The 27,304-nt window shown below is 43.8% G+C and overlaps 1 protein-coding gene across 1 annotated transcript in view; it reads right to left on the bottom strand.

Moving 5' to 3' along the window:
- P4HA3 (prolyl 4-hydroxylase subunit alpha 3) overlaps positions 1 to 25,921 on the bottom strand; it is a 34,386-nt gene extending 8,465 nt beyond the window's left edge. Inside the window, exons 1-8 of the mRNA XM_060103258.1 lie at positions 25,680 to 25,921; positions 18,746 to 18,888; positions 17,471 to 17,694; positions 13,295 to 13,444; positions 8,391 to 8,442; positions 6,341 to 6,504; positions 5,919 to 6,095; positions 1,259 to 1,323 (exon numbers count right to left, since the gene is read on the bottom strand). Coding sequence (XP_059959241.1) covers positions 1,259 to 1,323; positions 5,919 to 6,095; positions 6,341 to 6,504; positions 8,391 to 8,442; positions 13,295 to 13,444; positions 17,471 to 17,694; positions 18,746 to 18,888; positions 25,680 to 25,879 — 1,175 coding nt within the window. The 5' untranslated portion in view covers positions 25,880 to 25,921. The remainder of the gene's footprint in view (positions 1 to 1,258; positions 1,324 to 5,918; positions 6,096 to 6,340; positions 6,505 to 8,390; positions 8,443 to 13,294; positions 13,445 to 17,470; positions 17,695 to 18,745; positions 18,889 to 25,679) is intronic.
- Positions 25,922 to 27,304: the final 1,383 nt, after the last annotated feature.

The following is a 27,304-nucleotide window of genomic DNA, read 5'->3' as shown; positions in this document are numbered from 1 at the left end:
CTGGGGCACTTAGGTAAGATGGACACGTAGGCCAAATTTTGAAAGGTGCATAAAATTTCAATAGATGGAAAAGACATAGGGATATTCCAGGCTGAAGAAATAGCATAAGCACAGACATGGTGGGGTGATATACTACAGTGTGTGTCAGCAAGAAAGCATTTAGTCTATGAGAGAAGTAATGGGAAATAATGCTAGCAAAGTAGGCTCAGGGCATGTTGTAGAAAGCTGAGGACACGGTGGTCGGGAACCTGGTCTTTGTGGATAGTGATTAGGAGTGCATAGGTGACCTTTGGGGGACCAGTTCCAGTGAAGTTGTGAGGACAGAACCAAAATTCAAATGGGTGCACTGTGGTGGAGGGTGGGTAGTGAGAGGAGGCAATGAGGGTCTCAGTTTCTTTACCTGAAAAGTAAAGAGAATATCACCTACTCCCCTAAAAGCAATGACTCTAAACAGAAGGTTGAATTTTCTCCTTGACACTACAATATCAGAAAGGTTAGCAAAGCAACGAAGCTGAGGTTAGATGGGCCTTTCAAAACTTAGAAAATAACTTCTAATGTAAAAGGTCCCCCAAAACGTACTAGACCAAATAAGTTAAGCCAGATGATTCTGAATCCAAGCTTTCATCACTCACTTCGCTTCCCAGACAACAAAACCATCCACCCAGCTTGAGGTCTGGCCTCTCCCCAAGGATGTCATCACCGTCTCCCATGGCTCCGGTGGGGACCCTCCTCTTACGGTATCCTGTCCTTACAGCACAAACCAAGGGCTGCAGTGGAGGGGGAGCAGGGTTGGAGAGGAGGGAATACGGCTGGGCTCTCAACTACAGAAGGTATCAGATCCAGAGATTCTGGCCATCCGTCTTGCCTGAGTGGTGGCAAGTCATGCTTTGAATATGAGTCAGGAGGTAAAGTCAAATTCCAAACAGAGACAGGACTTGTTCCCTGGAAAAGCAATCCTGGTTAGGAGAACAACTACACACTTAATTTTTGGTCTAGGGCATAGGAGTTTTTTCAAGTCTTTCCCTAATAGCCTCCTAGTTAAGTGCTCAGATGATGTAACCACCTGAGAAAGGCCCTTGGGTAAGGGGAGTGGAAACTGCTCCCTCTCAACGAGCATGTACAGATGTAGGCGTGAACTACAGTGGCGTCTCTAATGGCACCTGAATGGCTGTTGCTGACCTTCAGTCACCTGTGCCACAGGCCCAAGGGTGGCCAGCAGGCAGGACCAGAGTCCCTGCCAAGAAAGGACCCCTCTTACCTTTTGCTGATGCGGTACTCCACTGGTAACTGCTTTTCGCCTGATGCCACCACAGATCTCTGTAGCTGGTGTGAAGGATGTAAGAGAAAGTCCAAGTGGTTATGATGCAAAGGGAAGGGCTCTCACTTCCATAGACACGCTTCTCTCTTAGCATAAACCTAACAATCACCTGTTTCTCCTTAATTAAAGGATATTTTGTACATGCTACTAATTTAGTGATAGCTATCAATCTTAAGTGACATAAAAGCTCAGAGTTGAAAATAACCTTTAGCTTCATATCTGGTAAATAGTAAAAACTGAAAAAGGTCTGTAGAACTGAAATACAAGTGATTTTGAATCCCTTTTGCATCTGCAAGACTGTGAGTTCTGTAAGAACAAGGGCTGTTTCTTATTCATCTTTATATCCCAGTGTTTGGGGCAGGGCCTGACTGATGGTAAGTTAAGCTCTGACTTAGTGTTCATCAAGTTAAATGAACACCTCCAGTGACAGGACACTTTCTACCCTCAGAGGCAGCCCGCTACTTCTGAACAATTCTGATAAAAGCCCTTCCTTACAGAGAATCAAAATCTGTTTTGTTTGCAGCTGCCTTGGTTATGGGGAAAAAACAACCAAACAGGTTTGAAGTCACTAATTTAACTGAATGTCTCTATTTTGTTCTGAATGTCTAGATATAGATTTTAAATTATTTTTAAATAAAGTGGCCTCTAATTGCAAAAGTACTGTACCAGGGACAGAAAGAGAAATATTATTTACATAAGGATATCTACTTCTGCATTTGTCATCAGAATGTCAGCTCCAGGAGGGCAAGGACTTGGTCTTTTTTCAGTGCTGTATCCCCAGGAGGCAAAGAAGCCCTGGCAGGGAGTAGGTGCTCAATATTGGTGAAATGTACCCAGGAGTGAATGAACCAGAGTCCTGTGGCTAAAGACACAGCCCCGGCACTTCACATGCAGTCACAGCAGAGCACGGAGCAACAAAGGGCACGTGACAGAAACCCTTTCCCTTCTCAGAGGCTTCTACAATATTATTATTCCTGCTGCTAAACCAGGTAGACAACCTTGGAAAAGGCTCTTCCCTTGCTTGGACCCGTTTCCCCAGCTATAAAATGCAGCACGGGAACAATACATTCTTGTAGTCCTTCTCAGCCTCTCCCTCTACAATACTAGGATGCAGGGAATCGGTAAGTAACTGATATTGTCTCTTTCTAGTCCTCTAGCCAGCATCCTCTCCTGAGCCATTCATAGAGGAGTGAGGAGAGATTCATAGAGAGATAGTCCCTTCTGTTCTTTTCGGACAACATCAATGGTTTAAAAACAAATCCCAGGGAATCTCCACTCCACCCTGCCTGCCCCCTCCATTAAAGAGCCACACTGCATTTAATTCCTTTAAGAATTATTTACTGTGCACCTACAAGTCATTCATTTGGGGGGACAAATACTTATTGGTCGTTCTCTGTGCTAAGCACTGTGCTATGCATTGTAAATACAACCTAGGAAACCAGACATAAGGCATCCAATGGGGCCCTAATAGACAAGTACAGGGTGCTATGGAAATACAGAGAAGGAGCATCTAGCCCATTCTTATGAAGGACAGGAAGGCTTCCCAGGATGCCCAAGAGACAACTGGAATCACACAGGTGAAAAGAGGCCAAGGGAAGAGTGGTTCAGGCAGAGAGAAGAGTGTGTGGGGAGCCAGTGAGAGCACTGCCTGTTCACGGAGATGCAAGTTGTTTAGGGTGGCTAGGGCGTCAGTATAATGGGAACATGCTGCAGAGGGAGTGGCAGCAGCCAGGCCAAGGAGCTCTGTAATCATTTGAAAGCAAAAGTGACCCATTAAAGAGTAAACTAAGTGGGCTTCCCTGGTGGCACAGTGGTTGAGAGTCCGCCTGCCGATGCAGGGGACACGGGTTCGTGCCCCAGTCCGGGAGGATCCCACATGCCGCGGAGCGGCTGGGCCCATGAACCATGGCCGCTGAGCTGCGCGTCCGGAGCCTGTGCTCCACAACGGGAGAGGCCACAACAGTGAGAGGCCTGCGTACCGCAAAAAAAAAAAAAAGAGAGTTTAAGTGAGGGCTTGACTCAATCAGATGTGACCCTTTGCAAATTGCTCGGCTACAACGGGCCTGATACGGAGCCAGGCATTTCAAGGACAACATATGATCCCTGCTAGTTTACAGTCTAGCTGGGGGGACAGGATGCTTACCCATGAAACTGATCGTGATTCCAGACAACACGTAAATGGCAGAATAAATGAAAGTACCAAACAGGTGGAGACAAAAACTGAGTTCGGAGGAGGGAGGTTACTGTATGTGGCTCCAAAAAGTGCTCTGAAAAAAATGTTCCTCCTGAAAGAATCTATGAAAGTGGGCCAAAGTGGTCAGGGATAGGGGCCAAGAGAGGCATAGGGTTTCAGCTGAGTCTTCAAGGATGCGTAGGATGCAGATGGGGGAGGAGTGATGAGAGAGCAGAGAAATGCTTCTTTGAGAAACACACAGTGAAGAGGAGCAGAGAAATTCAACACAAGCCACTGAGGTGGCTGTGTCCCATGGGGCAGCCACTACCACACACCCCCAGGGCTTATTCCTGGGTGAACCAAAGACCAGACAGGGATCGGCAACCCCCAGCGAGACGCTTCTGGAGGAAGGGAGAGTGGCAAGATCTGTGCGTGCCAAACAGACGACCTGGCTACAAGGGATTAAATGAACATCTCCGAGTGGGCCGCCTGTCCTGTTTCCACAGCAACAGAGTTGTCCTGAGGAAAAAGGAGCTGCGGCCAAACGCTCCCGCTGGCTCACTGAGAAGCCAAAGCTATTGAAAATACATCATTCCAATTCACCAGGGAGGGGAGCTTAATCGCTTCAAAAACCTTCTGTACAAAGATTCCAGATTTCTCTGAAGGGCTTTTAGATGAAATTATTATTGCTGTTTTTCTCCCTCCAATCCACGTCTGCTGTCAGAGACTTCCTCAAAATCTGCAGACCTGATCAGGGCACTCCTGTTTCAAACTGTCCCACAGCTCCCCGCCTACCTTCGAGATAAAATCCAAACTCCCCAGCTTGGTACTTCCGGCGCTTCTAATTGTGTCTCACGTTGCAGCCTCAACTCCCATCACCTCGCACCCCCTCCCTTGCACATTTCAGCCCCCGAGCTTCCCCCCACTCTCTGGACACACCACACAGCAGGCCCGTGCACAGATTGTCTGTCTCCCTGTAATACCCTTTGCCACCTTTCACTCTGATGAATCTCAGGTCCACAGAGAAGCCTTCTCTAACTCTCCCCCTTCCCCCATTTGCTCTTCACCCGACTGCCTTTCCCTCGGAGGAGGGTTCACCTTTTGAGGCTGCCGTAGCACAACTCCCTCACACACCTCGATTACAGCACGTAGCACAGTGCATTGTAAATATGTTTTCCCCATATTCTGCAGGAAGCTCCTAAATGGGAGCAAGCAATACTTAACCTCCTCGTAACAGCCCAAGCACCCGGTACAGCATCTGGCACACAGCAGGTTTGTGATGGCCTGGCTGCCGGGCTGAATAGCACACCGTGAAGGCCACAATGTCTGCTTTGACACAGTAGTTCTGAGACCATCTTAATGGACCGTTTGTAAAGAGGCAACATGCTTATAGTGGTGAGGTTGACTGCATGATTTTTCTAAATATTTGCCACACTTCCTGACGGACTAAACTCCCCTCTGCATCAACATCAAGCTTGGCGCGGTGACTGTAGAGCCTTCTCCATGGGAGAATAAGATATACTCTCCCTGCTGACTGCAGTGTTAGCTGTATGCTGTGCCTTAGCCAGGGAAACGTGGGTGGAAGTAATGCCTGGTGCTTCCAAGCAGAAGCTTTAAGAACCAGCTAGTAGTTTGCCATCTCTGCCTTTTTCCTCGCGCATGAGACAGCAGTGTTCCAAAACGAGGCTGCTCTGTTGGGCTGGGCCCCAGAGGAAGACAGCACGGGGCGGAGCTGCAGCCAGCCCAAGACAGGCAGGCAATGGGAGGATGAAGCCGACCTCTACTGCTGTTGTAGACCTCTTCCACGTATATGGAATGACTGATATTGGGGGAGGGGGGTTCCTTTATTTTATTTCTTTTTTTTTTTTTTTTTTGCGGTATGCGGGCCTCTCACTGTTGTGGCCTCTCCCATTGCGGAGCACAGGCTCCGGACACGCAGGCTCAGCGGCCATGGCTCACGGGCCCAGCCGCTCCGTGGCATGTGGGATCCTCCCGGACCGGGGCACGAACCCGTGTCCCCTGCATCGGCAGGCGGACTCTCAATCACTGCGCCACCAGGGAAGCCCCCTTTAATTTTTTTAGGTTAAATTTATATGCGATGATATGCACAGATCTCAGGAATACCATTTGCTGAGTTTTGACAAAGGCATCCAGCCAGGCACTCCACATCCCTAACAAGACATTGACAGCACATTTTCAATACCCCAGAAAATCCCCTTGTATCCTTTCTCAGCCAGTCCTCACCCTCCAGAGGCAACCACTACTGTGATTTTTTTCACCATTGATTAGTTTTATGGAATGGCTGGTATTTTGAACTCCTGAACAGATGAAGTATCTAGTTGTTCAGGCTGCCTATTCTCACACTTCTGAACACCAGTCATATAAAGAAACAAAGGGAAGTTCTTGGCAGGCCTTGGGGACACTCACCCAGGGTTCTGCAAGGCCTCTAATTTTCTGAGCCTCGGTGTCACTGACAAAGTCATGGTAGAGAACAACATAGGGTTCCAGGTGGATGACCTCTTTCCGGACAGGCTGGAGCAGCAGGTAGGGACTGGAACTGGTCTCATAGGAGCAGTAGAGACTGGGGATCTGGTAGTGAGTAGGCTGAAAGGAAAGACTAGAATCAGCTTAAGAGAAGAAGGGTCTAGGAGCAGAAACTGATTTAGGGGAACTACAGCATAAAAAACCTGGAATGCAGGAGATTCAGAATTCAGTCACTGACGCTGTCCAAGTAAGCTTTATTTATTTATTTTTTTAGTGCATCTGCCTTTCCCCTCATATCGTCCCAATTCTACCTTTTCTCCCTCTATCCGAGCCTGTTCCATTTTTCATTCCCTGAGAAATCCTACCTGGGAACCCAGGGTCTGACATAACTCCTCATAGGTGTCCCTGGTCTGCAGGTGGGGTACGTTGGGCCTCCGGATGACAGCCTCAGCTACGGCCTGGTTAGGGCTCTCTGCCAAGAGCTTTTCGTATTTCAAGACATTCCTGGCCATCCTCTTATTATCTGGGCCTGGAAGAAATCAGAGCAGGGAATAACACAGGTTAACAAACGGTGGTCCCAGAGAGTGCCACCAAGGTTTCCTATAGCTTCACTGTCACACGTGATCAGCAACTGGACACCTAAATAATTCCCTGTGTCCATGCACAGGAGACTGTAAGGCCCTCACTCCCAGGAGAGTACCTGGCAGTAAGAAAAGACTGAGTAGGGCCTGGTAGATCTGAAGGAACACTCTTAGACCAAGGGATCATGAGGATGTGGCTGTAGGATGGTGTGATGGTCAGTTTTACATAGAGGGAAGAAGCTTCAATCTTTTATTCGTTCATTCACCAACTCTCCAGTGAACATCTACTATGTACCAGACACTGTGCTAGAGGCTAACCTCCCAGAGTTGAGAGTCTAATGAAGAAAAGACACATTAACTACTTACAACACAACGCAACAAGGAAGTGCTATGAAACAGAAGTTCAAAGAGCCAAAGCCTATAGCAGAGAGACCCGATCTATTCTTCCCTAGAGAACTGGAAGCTAATTTATTCCCAGCTCTACCAGATCCTTCAAAAAATCCCTAACTGGCCTAGACATAGCAGAGCAGTATGGGACAAAGGGGTTCTAGACGTTGGTTCTAGCCTAGGTTCCTACACGGGTCTTGTGTCTTGTTTGTGCCCACTTTGGCTGCAGATCCCCCATGGATTGGAGCTACCCATGGCCTGCTAGCCTCTGTGCATGATTCTCAGTGCATCTCAGAAGGAGGTGCTGACTTGTTGTGAGGCTCACAAAGCATCTTTCTCTGAGGAGCTCAATGTCCTTCTAACCACCACCGCCACCACCACCATTATTCTGGCAAAGGAGGGGACAGAAATTACCATCCTTTTTTAACCAGAGAAGAAATGAAGTTTGGGGGAATGGAAATGATGAGCCCAAAATACCAACAAAAATATTGCAAAACCATTTATGGAACCAGGAATCTCAATTTGCTGTGTCCTACTTACCCACCTATAATAGTGCACAATTTGGGTTCTCTGGGAGAAGCAGAGATTTTAATAGATAAAGCACAAAGAAATAAAGAGGGGTTGGGTTATCAATTTGTACCACTAACTGTCTACGTGTTTCCAGACCATACAGCTACTTCCTTATCCTACTGTTTGCCAAATTATCAGAAAGGAATAACATTACTAAATGGATTCATTAGTAAGTGACAGTGAAATCCTACACGAAATACTTCATAAATATTAAAACATAATAGTGATTATGTATCTTACTTTAGTATCTAACTATCTTATTAAAAGAAAACCTGGGAAGCCATCTACCACCAACATTTTAAGCAAAAATATTCAAGTAGAGCTAAGCTAGTAAATCTCCCTCCCAGTTTTACTCTGGTGAGGCGCTGCCTGAAGAGGGTTGAAGCTGACCTCTGTGGCCAACTTGGCAGGATGCTTGCATAGCAAAGTGAGCTCCGGTTTAATGAGAAGAATTGCTATCTTTCTATGAGCAGCCAAAGTGAACATCCCTGCTGAGTCGCTCTCCTTCTTGCACACACAGCTCTCATTGATTGCACTCGTTCCCAGGTCTGCTCCCAAAACCCGGATCTTCAAATGTCCCTAAAGAAACTGGCTCCCAATCTCGGACTTGTTCTCCACTGAAGCAACACTAATATATATGACTGGATGGGGATGAAGGAGGAAGGGGACAGGTTGATATCTTTTTCTTAGCTTTCTAACTAACTTAAAAACTCTTGATCAGTATGTAAGATTTAATAAAAAATTAGAAATGTGCCTTGGATTATGAAATTAGAAAAATAAAAATAGACAGCTGTGTTTCATTTGCAAGGACTAAAGGCCAGAGCAGGAGGGAGTTCCCAGTAAGTCAGACCCGTAGTTATCTTTTATCGTTACGTACTGTACAGAAGAAACTCTCGGGAGAGGCTGAGGGCGCAGGAAATATTTCCCACCTATAGAAAAGAAAGAAAAGGAAAAGAAAGAGTTAACTGCACTAAAGATATCTCCTCTGACGAACCATTACATGGATTTTTAAAAAAACTATAAAATATTCTTACTAAGAGTAGATAGTAAGACTCATTGAAATGAGCTGCAGACTAAAATGAAGAGGTTCTCTGTCCTAATTCAGGATTTGAGCCCTGATCCAAATCAGGTCTCCTCGGTTTCCTCATTTACAAATGACTTATTAACACCCTTACCAGGGAATGGAGAAAAATAAATGAAAATAAACTGTCTTAAAATGCCCTCAAGTCTTACAAAGCATGCAAAACCATGTAATTGTAGAGTGTTGTTATTTTGGTATATTTTATTATTAAAATTAATACGGAATTATAAAAACCCTACTAAAAATATAATTTGCTCTCCAGGCTCAGTACTTCTGAGAGTCCACAAAGTTAGAGGAAGGCAAAGGAAGAACTAAACCTGAACCGTTCCCACTGCATAGTAATGACTCTCCCTGCAGCCATTCAACCTTGGGCTACACGTGGTCAAAAGTAAACAGGGGATTTCCAGACAAACCTGGGGAACAGAACCCAGGGCGGGTGGGCTGTGATCCTGCTCTGAGTGCCATGGAATGATGATGAGCTGCTAGAACTGTATTTCCCTCTGATCATTTTATTTTTGCATGTGAAAAAATTCATTTTTAATGATAAAAGTAACAATAAGAACACTATAAAACATATGAGAAATAGGGGGAAAATGTTACACTGAAACCCAGGCATTTCAAGCACTTCGGATAATATATAGTGTTTACATAGTTACAATCATATTTCTTATACATTTTCATATCCTGATTGTTTCCCTCTACAGTGTAATCAGGAGTACTTTTTATATCTTTACATAGTCTTCAGAGACAGCATTTTTTAATTATTATTTTTCATTGTGGTAAAAAACACAAACATAAATTTACCGCCTTAACCATTTCTAAGTGTATAGTTTCAGTAGTATCAATATTAAATATATTCACATTGTTGTGCAACCAATCTCCAGAGTTTTTTCATCTTGCAAAATTGGAACTCTAATCATTAAAAAACAACTGCCAATTCTCCCCTCCCCTCAGCCCCTGGTAACCATCATTCTACTTTCTGTCTCTATAAATTTGACTATTCTAGATACCTCATATAAATGGAATCAAACAGTATTTGTCTTTTTGTGACCGGCTTATTTCACTTAGCATAATGTCCTCAAGGTTCATCTATGTTGTAGCATGTGTTAGAATTTCCTTTTTTTTTAAAGACTCAGTAGTATTCCATTGTATGTATACACTACATTTTGCTTATCCGTTCATCCGTTGATGGATACTTGGATAGCTTCCCACCTATTGGCTGTTGTAAACAGTGCTGCTATGAACATGGATGTACAAGAGAGACACATTTTTTTTTTTAATTTACCATCCTAACCATTTTTTAAATTATTTATTTGGTTGCACCGGTTCTTAGCCTCAGCAGGTGGGCTCCTTAGTTGCAGCACGCAGGCTCCTTAGTTGTGGCATGCGATCTCTCAGTTGCAGCATGCATGTGGGATCCAGTTCCCCGACCAGGGATCAAACCCAGGCCCCCTGCATTGGGAGCTCAAGTCCCAACCACTGCATCACCAGGGAAGCTCCAAGACAGCATTTTTTTTTTTTTTTTTTTTTTTGTGGTACGCGGGCCTCTCACTGCCGCGGCCTCCCCCGTCGCGGAGCACAGGCTCCGGACGCGCAGGCTCAGCGGCCATGGCTCACGGGCCCAGCCGCTCCGCGGCATGTGGGATCCTCCCAGACCGGGGCACGAACCCGCATCCCCTGCATCGGCAGGCGGACTCCCAACAACTGCGCCACCAGGGAAGCCCCAAGACAGCATTTTTAATGGCTGCATTTTATTCCATCTAGAAGCTCCATCACAAACAATCTAACCATTCTGCTATTGTTTGGGCATATAGATTGTTTCTAATTATTTAATATCATGAATTACTCTGTTCTGTACTTAACAGAGGGATAGTTAAGTAATCTACTAATATCTTATAATGTCAGATATTAACCCAGGGTTATAGATTTTCAAACCCTTTTGAGATGAAGAGAACTAAAATACAAATTTACATATTTTTAAAACTCAAGGGCTTTATCACAAGGTAAAATATTTTATCAAGAACAAAGTTAGAGTTACTTTTGATGTCCCAGTTAAATTCCTTTGGAAATGTGTACACTAAATAATGTTAAATGAAAAAAGAGAATATATACTGTGTATAATATAAAAATAGATTACATTTATTGAGTGCATATGTGTCATAAATTGTGTTAAGGGCTTTACACGTATTAGCTCATTTAATCCTCATGACAACCCTTTGAGGTAAGCATTGAAGGGTAGCAGAATATGCCACCCTAAAGTATGCCTCTTTGGCATAAAGGTTATTTTGAGCTAATTATTTTGAGAAACAACAGATACAGGAGAAGTTTTTCAAACCAGAGTAGAAGTTGCCCTTTTGTAAGGCAAATTTACATTTATAAAGGAAATCTCCATTTGTGAGGGTGTCTCCCCCTGTGTACCTGGAAGAAAAGGATGACTCTACATCAGAGGAGAATCTTATCAATGGAGAAGGCACCCACTTAAATCTACATAACAATCTTAGCCTTGCTTGCTATGCCTGGTCACCTCCCAGAACTGGCTCTCCCCACACCTTCTTTCTTTTGTCTTTAGCTGAATACAGTATTTAAGATGGAGGTTTAGATCCCCTCAGAGTTACTCATTCTCCCTCCCAGCCCCAATATCTCCCATGTCTACAGGAGGTATACATGTTAGTTAACTTATGTTTATTGTTCCTTTTGTTAATCTGTCTTACATTACAGGGAGGTCTCAGACAAAAACTCAGAAGGTTATTCGGAAAATTATTTCCACACTCTTACAGCATCATTATTATCCCCCTTTAAAGATAAGAAAATTGGGCCTCCCTGGTGGCGCAGTGGTTAAGAGTCCGCCTGCCGATGCAGGGGATACGGGTTCGTGCCCCGGTCTGGGAGGATCCCATATGCCGCGGAGCGGCTGGGCCCGTGAGCCATGGCCGCTGGGCCTGCGCATCCGGAGCCTGTGCTCCGCAACGGGAGAGGCCACAACAGTGAGAGGCCCACATACCGCAAAAAAGAAAAAAAAAAAAAAAAGATAAGAAAATTAAGGTCCAGGGAGGTTAAGTAAGTTGCCCAAGTTTTCACAGAATTTGAACATAGGTCTGCCTGACTTCAGAGCCTATGGTTTAATTACTACACTTTACTTTCTCTCATTATTAGTAGTTACTGAAATGATTTTTCACTAAAATTTATCATGAAAAAGAATTAAATAATAATAGCACTATATATAATATTATATATATTATACTTTTCATGGTATATGTAGATATATAATTTTATATGATAATGTAAGGTCCATGGAGGGACATTTATCCCTAATTTACTAAGGGTAAAAAGGGGACCAGAAATTGTCCATAAGACGATGCCAATGTGTTCTATTCCTGTGGGATAAAAAAAAAAATGTACTATGAGAGCACAAAGAAGGAGAGTCTGAGGAGAATTAAGGAAGACTTCACGAAATAGGTGACATTTGAGCTACACCTAGTAAGATGAATAAAATGTACCAAAGCACGATTGTGGAAAGGGAGAGTCTACAAGTGAGAAGAGGAGAAATCTAAGTAATCATAGGGGAAAAATACCAAAACAATTAGTCAGACACTGTATTTAAAACTCTGTCTTTCAGGGTGAGCTGCTTTAGTTTATCTTCTGTGAGTCTCCACATCAATTCTCCATTTTCTTCTTCTATTAAAATTCAATAACTTCTCACCGTTTGTTGCATCACAGGGATTCTGTTTCAGCTTAAGTATGTAGCAATTAAGCAGCAGAGTTAGGAAGAGCACCTTGGAAAGTTTTACAACAAAGAGCCACTTACCAGGAACTTGTACTGGAACAGGACTATTTGCTGCACTGCTGTTTTGGCAGCAACACATGGGTTTGGACCATGCACATCCTCCTCCCTTTTCTCAGGAAAAGGGAGAAAGGAAAAGGAATGTATGGAGCAGAAATGGTTTATTAGTTTTAGAAACTCTAGGGAATTGGCTCTGTAGTGATTTTTCCAGCCTATTCTTGAAGACTGTACAACTCTGGTGGGAAATGGGATTAGCTACACAAAGGATGGCAGCTCCCACACGTAGGGAAACGAACTTTCACGAGGGGCACAACAGGTTATAGATAAACAGTGCCAAAGAAAAACAACAGCTGGAGGAGGTACTGAGCTGATGCTCTGGACCAATGGCACCAGCTGTGTATCCAGACACTATTCACGTCACAGCTGGACTTGACTGCAGACGGGAGAGGATAACAATCAAACTTCGTCCTTGACATTGGCAGTATCATGGCATAATATCTGTGACGAGTTATGAAATGTTGAGAGGGCAGAAGAGCGATCTGCATTGACTATGAAGCTATTAAACAGTTGTGGATGCAGCCGCTGCTGCTACAGGTGAGAGACCGCCTCCTACATGGGAGATGATGACTTTAAAGTAGTCAGTACATTGGAAAGAGTACTAACGAAGAATCAGACAGACTTGGGCTCTAATCCCAGCTCTGTGAACTTTGTGACAAGCCAGGAATTCTTTGGAGATTCAGTTTACTCACATGAGAAATAGGGAAATAACAAAACAACTGCCCTTCTTGACTCACATTTGGTCCTGTTGGGAAGACGAAATAAATTAAGAGACATGAAAATGCTTAGAAAATTGTAAAGCAGATATAAAGCATTACAGTTACTGTGAAGAAAGCAGTGAGCCTCCTGCTTACTCCCCTACCTGGAAATAGGCGAAGGCCAAGTGATCCAAGGCATCCTCTAGACTTGCCTCATCCTCTGTCTTCCATTCTCCATAAGAGCCTCGGAAGAGACTGACAGCCTCCTCCAGCCATGGAATGGCATGGTAGTAATCTCCCATGTCATAGGCCACCTGCAGGGAGCATAAATACCATCACTAAAGCCTTAGTCCATGGGTAGAGAAAGGAAATGATACTGCAAAGAGTGGAGGGCCTTTGGAACCCAAGAAGGCAAGTTTTCTCTCTAATTCATTTAAATTAAATATATTAAGCATCTATTATACACAAGACAATGTACTAGGCATGGAGAATATAAAGCGTTCTTTCATTTAAAGAATTTATAATCTGGGGAGATGTGAGATATGAACTCAAGTAATTATAACACTGGGCAGAATGGCATGAATGCTTGAGAATCTCAGAAAGCTTCACGGAAGAAGTGCCATCTGAGATGAGCCTTCATTGAAGAAGGAAAAGAATTTCAATGAGCAGAGATTGGAATGAAGGTCATTTTACGGTGAGGGAATGGTAGAAACAGAAGCCAAAACCAAGAATGTGTTCAAGCAGTATATTGTGGCTATAGTCTAAGTCAAAGAGAGGCAGGAAATAAACATAAAAAGGCAATAGGGGCTAAGCTAATTAGAGTGTGACTGTCATGTTTTTAGGAAGATGCTGTTGGTAGCAATGTGAGGAATGGATTAAAAGCATTCAATTATTTATTCAATATTTACTGAGTATTTACAATGTACCTGGTGGTCCCTGCCTTTAAAGAGCTTACAATCAATCAAGGGGCACATAAGTAAACCAATAATTGTGACATAATGCATTAGACATCTTAATGAAGGTAGACATTGGAACATTATGAGAGTTCAGTGGATCTGTCCTCTATTAAATGTCTGAATGTGGGGAATATGGCAACACGCACTAGACACAGCTCCTGTCTCCTAATAGCTTACAGTTAATTAGAATACCAGAACTGGAGGTGGAATTTCCTGCAAGTTGATGTTGGAGACAGCAGGGAATTATGAAGTCACAGATTTGGAAGGCCTCTTTCTAATTCAGGTATAATATCCAGCAGGCAGAAAAATAGGGCAGAACCTAGAGATACTGCAACTCTGCCACCTAAACAGTTAAGTCCATTCGTATGCCCCATCTGCCATTAGCCTGCTGTGTTATCTTTCTGGTCCTTAAGTTTTCTATTTGTAAAAACGTTGAGTTGAAGAATAACAATAAAAAATGACTGAACTTTTCCTGTTAACAATTTATTTAATTAAGATTTCCATGAGGAACTTTAAGTCTCAGCAATACAGCAGATTGAGATAACTGGAATACTTCCAACCACAAAGACTTAGAAATTTTGAATAAAATATAAAAAGCATTTAATTATATATTTTTCAAGAAAGATTGGAAAATACCCAGGTACCAGAAGTAAAAAAGGAGTTGAAAATCCAAGTAATAAGCTTATGAGCAGATGCTGAAGCTGCTTAGGACGGGGTGGGGGTTGGTTCTAGTAACCTTGGTACTTAGTAACCTTAGGTTATAATACCCACATGAGGACAGTATGTGAGCCTTCTGTAGACCTCCCAAAACCTAGGAATTGGAATTAAGACACACTCATAAAACTGAAACCCATGAAAAACTACACTATAAGGGAAAGAGTAGACCAGAAAAAAATCTACCCACTGTCATAAGGAGACAAGAAAGTTGGTTTGTTTCTGTCTGGCCTCTATTCAGAGAAATAGATATGGAAACAACCTAAGTGTCCATCAATGGATGAATGAATAAAGAAAATGTGATCTATATAATTCAGCCATTAAAAAGAATGAAATCTTGCCATTTGTGACAACATGGATGGACGTTGAGGGCATTATGCTAAGTGAAATAAGTCAGACAGAGAAAGACAAATACTGTATGATCTCACTTATATGTGGAAACAAAAACAGAAACAAAACCAAAAACAAACAAAAACCCCAATCCCATAATTAGAGGGAGCAGATTGGTTGCCAGAGGCCAGGGATAGGGGGTAGGCAAAGTGGGTGAAACGGGTCAAAAGGTATAAACTTCCAGTTATAAAATAAATAAGTCATGGGGATGTAATGTACAGGGGAAAAAAAAAAGTATCTAAGGCTAGTGATACCACCAGACTACCTGGAAGAAGAAAACCCAAAACACTATGAAGGGATATTCCTGCAACTCTGGGCAGAAAAAGGCTCTTAGGGGGGAAAAAGTCCTGCTAAAAATAAGCTCACAATCAAAAATGATAAACTATATCAGGAAATAACTGATAATGAACAAGAGTCAACCAACACAACAGGAGGGTAGTAAAACTAGACAATTAGGAATTTCAGAAAATAGAAAGATTGATCTGCTTTAAAATAATCCATGGAGGAGGGTGCAGATGACAGATTTGTCTACATGCTAATAATTATCGAAGTTTATTCTTCGACCCAGCAATACCACTCCCAAGTAGTTAACCAAGAGAAATGAAAACACATGTCCACAAAAACACGTACATAAGAATGTTAATAGCAGCTTTATTCTAGCTGATGCTGGAAACAAATCAAGTATCCATCAACATGAGATTGGATAAATAGTTTGTGGTATATTCAAACAATGGAATACTACTCAGCAATAGAAAGGAATGAACTACTGATAAATGCCACAACATGTATGAATTTCACAGATACAACATGCTGAGTGACTCAAGAGCACTTTGTATGGTTTAGGACAGTGGTCACCTGGTACCTGGGCAAGGTTAGAGTAGAAAGGGTGGGAGTGGTGAGAAGGAAAAGGAGTAGGGCTGTATTTAGCTATCTGTAAATTCTTTTTAAAAAATCTGAAACAAATATAGCAAAATTTGAACATATATTTCATCTCAATATAGATATAATTGCTTCTTATTTTCTGTGTACTTTTCTTATATTTGAAATATTTTATCTTTCAAAATAAGTAAATAAATACAGAAATAAGGATTGCCAGTGAGACTTTTAGGAAGCGACTTACTGAATTTTCAACATATGGTTTTAGTCTCAGAAAAGCCTCACTAAGGAAGCATATATTGGTACCATACATGGAACTGTTTTAACTGGCTTCAATTTAAATTAGCAATGAACATGATGATTCAGCTCTGATTCTATTCAGGATTTCAGAAAAGGAAAAATGGCATACGGAGAGGCTTAGGGCAACCCTCTCCACATTAATTTGGAAGACTGATTCTCAAAACTTGGATTCAGGACACATGAGGCCCCCTCTTATATCAGCTAATGAATACTGCAGGGGCTGGGAAAAATTCACTTTCCTGCAATATGCATCTTCAAAATTAAAAAGGATTTACTCCATTACTTCTTGGGCAAAGGCTAACAAAGAATATATTGTAAAATAACCTCAAGAGTGTTTAAAACTTGTGATCAAAGATCAGTTAAATATCTCATATGGAAGGTTCTTGAAGTCTGTTTTCTCAAGCAATGTTAAAACGATGATTTTTTTTCCTTTGGCCGCAGCACGCGGCTTGCAGGATCTTAGTTCCCCGACCAGGGATGGAACCTGTGACCCCTGCAGTGGAAGTGCAGAGTCCTAACCACTGGACCACCAGGGAAGTCCCAAGTGGCCTGTGTTTTGGCACTACTTTAATTTAGTATTTATAAATGCCTAGGAAATGTTGCAAGGGATTTCACAAAGTCTCAGGAGGCTGAGTTTCCGTGATCGACCTTCACATCACCATTTCCTTTCCTTTCCCCCACCCTTTGACCCTGCTTCTCCTTTCCACCTGGCTGTTCATCTACTGGCGGGGTGCTCTACTTAGGGTGACCATAGGGCCATTTTTCCCAGGACAGTCCCATTTTATGTCTGTCATCCTGGCTAATAACACCTCCTTCACTCTCAAGAGTGTCCTAAGTATGTGATTTCCTTATTATGGAAAGAGCATGGGATTCAGAGTTAAAAGATGCAGGTTCAAATTTTAGTTCTGCTACTTAAAACTGTGTAACCTTAGGCAAGTTATTTACCCTCTCTGAACCTCAGTTTCTTCATCTGAAAATGGGGAATAATACCAAATTTCCAAGTTTGCTGTCAGGATTAGAAATATGTAAAAGGAATCAGGATATAGTGATTTCGTCCCCCAGAAAGAGAGCTGAGCAATTTGCCCTCCCTCCGAATATCATTACCTTGCCAACTTGGAAGCAGTCATCCCCCGTGAGGGAAAAACGCCGTCTGGGACTGTACAGGTCAGTGACAGCACAGCCGGTGACTCTCTGGAAGACGCCTCGGGCAAGTCCCTTCACACTGAGCATGTACACGTCCTGCAGCCGCATCAGGGCCCTTGCTGCTCCCTCAAGGTCCTCAAAGGCTGGCAGGTCCTGTTCCACCTTCTCATAACCATCCTTCAGAGCTGTAAAGGTCATGAAAGCATCAATCTACCATTCAAAAAACAGGCGGTGAGCATTTAATACAGCAAGGTATCATCACCTTAATCACCATAATCATCAGGCTCATAATATTTCATGAGCAAAGATAATGTTTTATCTGCTTTTGTTCCCAGGGTAACAAAATCTTCTGAATGAGGAACAAACACTCTAGAGTAAAAACTAAGCACCTTTATCATGTTGTTCCATTCTACCTGTCTCCAGGAGTCTTGCCTTTTGGGGGACAAACTCTTCTTCCTCTTAACTTCCCCAAAGTCAACAAACTTCTTCAAGTACAAAGTAGAGTAAATTAGGAAAGTGATCTTACTACAGATCCACTGTAGTGGCAACTTAATAAAACAGAAATTATTAGAAGACATCACTTTTAGGGACTTCCCTGGCGGTCCACTGGTTAAGACTTTGCCTTCCAAAGCAGCGGGTGTGGGTTCGATCCCTGGTCGGGGAGCTAAGATCCCACATGCCTCGCGGCCAAAAAACCAAAACATAAAACAGAAGCAATATTGTAACAAATTCAATAAAGACTTTTAAAATGGTCAACATCAAAAAAAAATCTAAAAAAAAAAAAGACGACATCACTTTTACGTGTATGTAAATGGGATGATATAACCTATAGTTCTTCATAGCATTGGAGTGAAGATCAAATGAGATAATGGATATGGAAGTGCTTTCTAGGACTTCCCTGGTGGTCCAGTGGTTAAGACCCCACGCTTCCACTGCAGGGGGCACAGGTTCAATCTCTGGTCAGGGAAGTTCCTCATGCTGCATGGTGCAGCCAAAAAAAAAAAAAACTAAACTAAAAACTTACTGAAAAAAAAAAAAGAAAAAAGTGCTTTCTAATTATAATCATATAAACATATTAACAAAGGGACCTAGTTCTTTGTAATAGTTAGAGCTAAGGAGATCAAGTAATACCTACCCACTTCATTATCCTTCATCACATCCCTTCAGAATCTCTCTCCTTTCCACTAAGTCAGGAGATAGAATCTTCTCTCACCCTCCAGCCCTCCTCCTCATTACCTCGGATGTTCTCACTGGCCTCCAGACTATGTACCACATTCTTCCAGTCGGACTGTAGGCGTTTGATGAGAGTAAATGCAAGCAGAGGGTTAGACACAGGGGTTGCTGAATCTTCATGCAAAGATAGCACCTTGTCATAGAATCTGAAAGAGAGGAGTAGAATGATCTCACCTACTGATACAACCACTCTACCGAGTGAAGGCTGGCATGGTGTATGCAAATGTAAAGTAGTTAAAAATGAAATGCTGAACCCCTTGAGACTCATGTAATATTCTAAGCAATAAGCACAAAGAATATGAAAACTATCAACACAACAAAAGTAGGTCCATTCATTTGTTCATTCAGCGAGTCAGTCTCCACTGGTCAATTTTTGTACGTCAGCTATCATGCTAGATGCTCGAGACCCAAAGGCAAGAGAGAGTGGAGCTCTCAAGGAGGTCACGAATAAGAAAATCCTTTTTTCTCTTATCACTCTATAATCAAAACTTAGAATCTGGTAGAAGCTCAAAAACATTGTTGAATTAGTTATGAAAACTGTGATATGTGCTATGAGAGAAGAGAGCATATAATGCTATGAAATGCTCTGGCAATTTGTAGGTAGGGCACCTAACCCAGGTGGGAGTTAGAAGGTGTAAGGGAAGACTTTCCAGAGGATATGCCACCTGATCTGTGTTCCAAAGGATTAGTTAAAATATCAATAGCTACTATTGAGCACTTACCATGTATTAGGCATCCTGTTAAGTGGTTTAAACATATTGTCTCATTTAATCCCCCCAACGATGCTTAGAATAGATTTTATCATGCACTTTTTACAGGAGGAGAAACTGCAACAAGGCTACCTGTTGGTAAACAACAAAGCTAGGAATGAACCCAAGCCTGCCTGACTCTGAAGCTGGGGTTCTTGGCTGATTTTGCCACACTGTTTCCCAAGGAGCTAGAACAAAGAAGGGAGGAGAGTAGTTTTATTGAGCCAACAGAGACCAAAGTGTCCAAAGGCACAGAGGCTTGACATATATTTGATCATTCAGTAAGTCACTTGCTAGATGTCAGACTCCATGCTGGAAGCTGAGGATAAACAGGCAAGACAGGGTCCAATGATCAAGGATTTTTTTTTTTTTTTAATAAGGAGGAGGGGGAAAGGATGGTGAAAGGGAAGGGGAGGGGAAGAGGAGGGAAAGGGTGAGGGAGAGGAAGAAGGAGAAGAGAAGGAGAATTTATCATTATTTTTTTTTAAATTTATTTTTGGCTGTGTTGGTCTTCGTTGCTGCGCGCAGGCTTTCTCTAGTTGCAGCGATCGGGGGCTACTCTTCATTGTGGTGCGCGGGCTTCTCATTGCAGTGGCTTCTCTTGTTGCAGAGCACAGCTCTAGGCTCTCAGGCTTCAGTAGTTGTGGCACAAGGGCTCAGTAGTTGTGGCTCACGGGCTTAGTTGCTCCACGGCATGTGGGATCTTCCTGGACCAGGGATTGAACCCGTGTCCCCTGCACTGGCAGGCAGATTCTTAACCACTGTGCTACCAGGGAAGTCCGATCAAGGGTTTCATGGACAAGAAAATAGCTGATTTCTCATCGCACTCTTTTCCTAAGTTCAATATATATTTCTATGAAAGAATAAATGAAATACATTCTTCTAGGAGCTAGGAACAAAATTTTGAATAAGACAATAACCTTCATCTTAAAGACTTGCAGCCTTTGAGGTCACAAATAATTACATTACAGGTGCAACACCAGATTTAAGAACAAGGTTTAGTGGAGAGTACACAACGGGGGTGATTAATTTGGCCACAGCAGGTCAGAGAAGGTTTCAGAGGAGATAATAAACTGACTTGATGGGTAAATGCAAATAATGAGGAAGGGAGAAGGAGGCTTCCTTCCAAGGCAGGCAGAGACAGTTCAACATATGCAAAGGTACAGAGAGAAACAGGGAAATTACAAGCCGTTTAGTATTGCTGGAGCACGGGGTATATTGGGAGGATGGGGAGACTAGACTGGAGAAGTGAGGAGCGCCTCATAGACCTTGCTGAGAAATTTGGTTTTTACCCTGCGTGCAATTAGGAGCAGCAAAAGGTTTTAAGTGAGAGTGGAATGCACTATGATACGTTACATATATAAATCTGTGAGAGGGTGGGGAGGAGGGGTTAGAAGTGGAAGTGACCAGAGGCGGAAAGACCATAACAGTGACAGTGGGAGCAGAGAATGGGATGGTTTCAAGAGAGATATTTAGGAAGCAGATCATATAGAAACTGGTGATGGTTGTAATGGGGAATGAACAGGTGGGTTATCCAGCATGCTTCCAACCTTTCTGGTTTGCCAACATTTGCAGAAAATGGCCAGAAATGTTGGGGCCAGAAGTGATCATCTTTCTCATTAATTTCTCTCCTCCTCGATGTCCTACAAGAGTGTTCATACAAGCAAAAGATGCTGTTTCCTTTCCTGGCATACTATGGTTATTCCATTGCTAACCCTCTAACAGGATTTATATTGTTGAAAGTTATTAGTTATAGTAAGGCAGACTTAAGAGTTCTAGTCCTGCCCTCTAAGACTTTTTTCCCTTTGTTTTAAAATTATTAATTTTGAAAACAAGACAATAACAACAATGGAAGTAAAAGAAAAAAGTGTGGGGACTTTCCTGGTGGCGCAGTGGTTAAGAACCCACCTGCCAATGCAGGGGACACGGGTTCGAGCCCTGGTCGGGAAGTTCCCACATGCTGTGGAGCAACAAAGCCCATGTGCCACAACTACTGAAGCCCGCATGCCTAGAGCCCATGCTCCGCAACAAGAGAAGCCACCACGAAGAGAAGCCCACGCACCGCAACGAAGAGTAGCCCCCGCTCACTGCAACTAGAGAAAGCCCGCGTGCAGCAACGAAGACCCAATGCAGCCAAAAATAAATAAATAAAATAAATAAATAAGCTAAAAAAAAAAAAAAGAATCTGCCTGCCAATGCAGGTGACACGGATTCAAGCCCTGGTCCGGGAAGATCCCACATGCCACGGAGCAACTAAGCCCGTGCACTATAACTACCGAGCCTGTGCTCTAGAGCCTGCAAGCCACAACTACTGAGCCCACATACAAAGAGGAGCCCCCGCTCGCTGCAACTAGAGAAAGCCTGTGTGCAGCAATGAAGCCAAAAATAAATAAATAAATATTTTTTTAAAAAGGAAGTGTGAGCAAAGTGAAAAGGATATGGATTTATATGAATGCATGCAAGAGCACGTGAGAATAGAAGAGTCCTTTGGCCAGAGTGGAGGACTTCAGTGAGTGGAAAGGGATGGAAGTGACGAATAGAGGGAGTGGCAGGGTGGTGGCGGATTTCAATCCCGTGAAACAGTCAGACCTAAGGATTTCTCAAGGGGACCTCAACTATAAACAGAGCCTGAAACAGAATACTTGCTTCGGGTAGAGGTGCTTCTAGCGAGCCAAACGTTCAATTCAAGCATAAACTAAGGAAAAAGGATCTGCACCTGGGTGCCCCAGGGAGGAAATGGGAAGCCTGTCAAGTCCCAGGACATCTCTGATCCCCAAGACAGGGGTATCTGAGAGCAGCTACTCTAGGGTTTTGAAACTAAACCAGCCTCCAGGGTGTGGGATTTTGTTTTACTACGCCTTATTTCCTGCTTCAGCTCCATATGGAACTACTTAGTGAAAGATATTCCACTGCTAGAGAAAAACACTTACAAGCAAAGACTTGAGCTTGCATTCAGCCTGAAAGGTAAGTGTCCAGGGACAACTGAGGCTGAGTGGGCAGGAATTTTATAAGACAGTTGAATAGGGAGGAGCTGGAAGGAGACCTGAGAGGTATCCTGACCCAGCCTCCAACTATCCCTCAGTTTTCTCCTCTATAAAATGGCAGAACTGGTCTAGTCTAGAATATCTCTATGAATCCTTTTGGCACAACCATTCTATTATTTCTTTCCATCACCTTTTCCACAACTGAATAAACAGATTCCTCATCTGGTGCTTGAGAACTAATGTATAACAGGCATCAGAGGAAACTGTGGCACAAAGAGAAAGAAGCAAGACCGAGAGGTGAATATCTGTTCCAAGTCACCCATCAGATCAAAAGCAACATCTTGTTCTCTGCACATCCCACTTTGTATTATGGTGTCAATTTATTTAGGGCAGGGGTTTGATCTCTACTGCAGCACACAATTCAATTCAGTGTTCAGGTATGTCATCTTTCTGTCACACAAAGAAAAAAAGACCTATCAACTGCTATCTGAGGCTGGTTTGGAATCTAAACGTTGGCCTTATGCTCAGCCTCTGAGCAAATAGCTGGTTTTCAGAGACCGAGTTACTGGATGCTGAATTCAAACCTCAGGGTTTCCTAAATGGCATTTTGCTTTAACAAATGCTGAAAATGGAAAATCAAATCCTTTCCTTCAAGAATCTGCACATAAAATTTGCAACCCAATCCCTGCATTAAACATAGCCTGGACAGGTTACCCAACCACAATACATGGGCTATTTTAATTCAATATGTTTCTCCTTTGGAATTCAGAAATGGCTTTGTTTCAGTTCTTCTGAGATATTCTGAATGCTTAATTCCTAGCACAGAAATAATTGCTGCTGATACTACTTTTTAAATCTTGGTGGTTTTTTTAAACTGCAACAACAAAAAAAGGTAGGGGTTAGCTAAATAGTATATAACTAGTATTCATAATACTATACTAGTATACAACTGTATATATTATTGGGCTGGCCAAGAAGTTCGTTCAGGTTTTTGGAAGATGTTACGGAAAAACCCGAACAAACGTTTTGGCCAACCCAATATAACTAGTATAATTTTTATTCATTAACTTGAGGTAGGGAGTAGTAGTTTCAACACCAAAAATATTTAACTTCTAAATTTAAAAATTCAAAGAAGAAGTGATCAACACTGCAAGTTCTCTCTTCTGAACCTGTTCCCCAAGAGGCCCGGCATTAGGATTCTGACACCCATCTCCGTCTAAGCCCCTCAAATAAAGAGATTAGTGGTATGAGAACAAGCACATGAGTAGCAGGGAGCAGGATGGCATCTTGAATCAAAGAGAAGAGTCTGTTCTACTTCCACCAATGAACAAAATTATATCATTTTGCTCTGTAAGCACAGGCCCACAGAACACTAGGCAACTATGCTACTCCAAAGAGTGACAAGAATTATTGAACTTCTCATCATTTATTGTTATAATTAATACACGCTTACATATACTCTACATATGTATCATCATGCTATTTCAAACTAACAGTAAATTTAAACATGCATACGACCACTTATAAGCAAACTACATACTTAAGACCATGTACCAAATTACATCATCATTCAGTCACCATTAAGTAACAAATAAGATCTCTCACATACACTTCCTCACACAAACTGATTCCCTTCTACGTGGGCTCTCCCACACAGCCATAGTGGCCCTCACACCTTCTTCCCATATGGCCTGGAAACAGTGTTACTACCGCATACACTCGCTCACAGTTTTATCAGCGGCACACTGTGAGATAGCTCTCTGTGGTCTCAGCTCAGCTGAGGGTCACAAGATATAAATACAGTATTAATATATTCAGATAACTATGTGGTTACACCTCTGTTTCTCATATTGTGAGCTTCTCAGTGTCCCAGGAGAAGGTGCACAGCACATATTCATACATAGGGTATCATATCCAACCATTCATCTTTCATTGTTTGACACTGCAGAGTCGATACATGATGACAGTGCCTCAGTGTTCCAAGTCTTACAGTAGTTTGTTGACTGTATAGCAAAACAACATTGGCCGAGCATCTGTCGGTGTGTACTACACTCAGCATCCCCTAGCATCAACTATGGTTTTGCCCAGTGTTTTCTTGGTGTCAAATACTTTCATATTCATATAACATCTCAGTTATAGTATTTAGAGCTGTTACGTGTGTAAAGAGAAGGGAGGGCAGAAAGCAAGGGGAAGGATGGACGTCTCAGATGAACAATCATGATGTTACAGACTCCAAGCTCCTAGAGGGCAGGGTTTGGTCTTGTTCACCATTCTCTCCCTAGTGCCTGGAACAGTGCTTGGCTCATCGAAGGCACTCAAACATACGTGTTGAATAAACTGATGAACACAAAGCGTTATTCATACAGTGACCTGGACAATTATTCGGCATCCTTCACGTGCAGACTCTGATACCCATAGTGTCATGCCTGCCCAGTCTCAATGACATGTAAATCTCATACATGGGGCTTCCCTGGTGGCGCAGTGGTTGAGAGTCCGCCTGCCGATGCAGGGGACACGGGTTCGTGCCCCGGTCCGGGAAGATCCCACATGCCGCGGAGCGGCTGGGTCCGTGAGCCATGGCCGCTGAGCCTGCGCGTCCGGAGCCTGTGCTCCGCAATGGGAGAGGCCACAACAGTGAGAGGCCCGCGTACCGCAAAAAAAAAAAAAAAAAAAAAAAAATCTCATACATGGTCACAGAATGTCACCCCATACTAAACATCAGTTCCCTGGGTCACACGGTCAACACACGTGTGGCTACAGTGTCACTCTTCTCTCCATTTCACTCTTGCAATGTTGTTGTGTCTCTGTGACACAGAGCCTGGGGGCCCACACGGCTTGACCCAGCACCTTGGGCGGCCCTACTCCACCTCGGAGTCGCTGCTCCACACTTTTCCACAGTGTATCAACTTGGCGGTGTGATGTTGGATTGGGGTGCCACTGTGTGTGAGTGAGGGACAGAGTCAGAGGTCCTACACGGTGTGACAGAGTGTCTTGAGGTCCCACACAGGATGACGGTGTATCTGGGGAGTCACACTGGGCCATGGTATCGCAGTCTCACGGTGAGACACCGCATGTGAGGTCCCGGCAGGGTGTCAATGAACCTAAGAATTACGCACCCCCCCATCCCCACCCCCGTGGCACGGTGTCTTGGCCTCGTCCTCTGACTCGGTCTCCCCTACTCAGACCCCACCCCCGTGCCCTCACCTGGTCAGATCCCGCAGCCGCGCCTCCTCCCCGCGCAGGTAGCGCCGCAGCAGTCCCAGCAGCCGGCGCTCGGGCGCCAGGGCGCGCGCCACACTGGTCAGCGCCGAGAACGTGTCCCCGCGCGCCGCGACCCCGGCCGCGTCCCCTGCCTGGAGCGCCAGCACCGCCAACAGCGCTGCCAGCCGCGCAGCGGGGCCCATCGCCGGCGCTGGCGCGCGTCCTCTCAGACCTTCCAGTCCGGCCCTGCGCCCGACGCTCCGCCCCGGCCCGCCCCCGGCTCCTCCTCGCTCTGACCCCTCCCCTCGCTCTCCACCTCCCACCTTCTTGCCCCCTAGGTCCCCAGACTGCGTGTGGGCTGCCTGCAACCTCAGTGTCCGCCCGCCCTCCACTAAATCACAGCCCTGGGAAAACATTTCCACTGTGTCTATTTCACACTTGGGGAAATTGAGGCAGCGGGTGTGGTGAGGCATGAATTCACCAGTCTATGGCTGTACAACGCCATCCAAAAATATTCACCCCTCTGGATCAAGGGGTGGAAATGCAGAAACATCACTGGATTCTGATGGAGAAATCGGGAGAGTAAATGTCATGGTATGGTAACAGCGGTGCGGGTAAAGAGCTGTGACAGACCAGAGGGGAAGAAAACACTTCACACAGAACTTGACGTCTGAACCATCTTGAAGGATGAGTAGAATTTTGACAGGAGGTAGAGGGTGAAGGCCATTAGGGTCAGCGCATGACAAATCTAGGACCTATACAACCACAAACTCTGGGGTCCTGGGTCACTGCTCTACACAACATACCCATGATCACTGAAGCAAACAAAAATATTATTATTATATCCTACTACTTATTCTTTCCCCCTCTTTCCCAGGCAGTGTTATTCACTCATTCGTTCATTTAACAAATATTCAGCACCTGTTCCACTGTGCTGAGGACAAAGAGAAATAGCAGATCCAACCCTGGACTCATAAGGGGAGACAGAGATGTAAACAAATAACCACAAAGTGCTGTCAGGGTAACCGAGGGTTGTGCCGTGAGCAAGGGCAACTCTGAGGAGGGAGCCCATCCCCATGCATAGACGGTGGAGAGGGCTTCACAGAGGGGGCAACGTGTGCAGGTCCAAAAGGATGAAAAGGAATTGTCTGGAAGATGTCGGGCAAGGGAGGGATGGGCTTTCCTGGAGAAGGTATTATGTATGCCAAGGTTCGGAGATGGAAAATAGTTTGAGTTACAGAGATGATGAAAAGTTCCTTGTGGTTGGGCCTGTCAGATTGTGAAGTGTTTTTGCATGTCATACTAAGAAATTTAGCCTGTTATGAAAATCCAATGGAAGGTTTTTTTTTAATTGAAAAAAAAATTATTTATTCGGCTGCATCGGGTCTCAGTTGCGGCACGCGGGATCTTCGTTGAGGCATGCAGATCTTTCGTTGCGGCACGTGGGCTTCTCTCTAGTTGTGGCATGTGGGTTTTTCTCTCTCTAGTTGTGGCACACACAGGCTCCAGGGTACGTGGGCTCTGTAGTTGTGGTGCCCGGGGTCGAGAGCGCGTGGGCTCTGTAGTTTGCGGCACACAGGCTCTCTAGTTGAGGCACACGAGCTCAGTAGTTGTGGCGCACAGGCTTA

This window comes from Mesoplodon densirostris, chromosome 7 (genome assembly GCF_025265405.1).
Source record: "Mesoplodon densirostris isolate mMesDen1 chromosome 7, mMesDen1 primary haplotype, whole genome shotgun sequence".
Classification (NCBI taxonomy): Eukaryota; Metazoa; Chordata; class Mammalia; order Artiodactyla; family Ziphiidae; genus Mesoplodon; species Mesoplodon densirostris.
The sequence above is the reverse complement of the archived record's forward strand: the minus strand, read 5'-3'. Positions and strand labels throughout refer to the sequence as shown.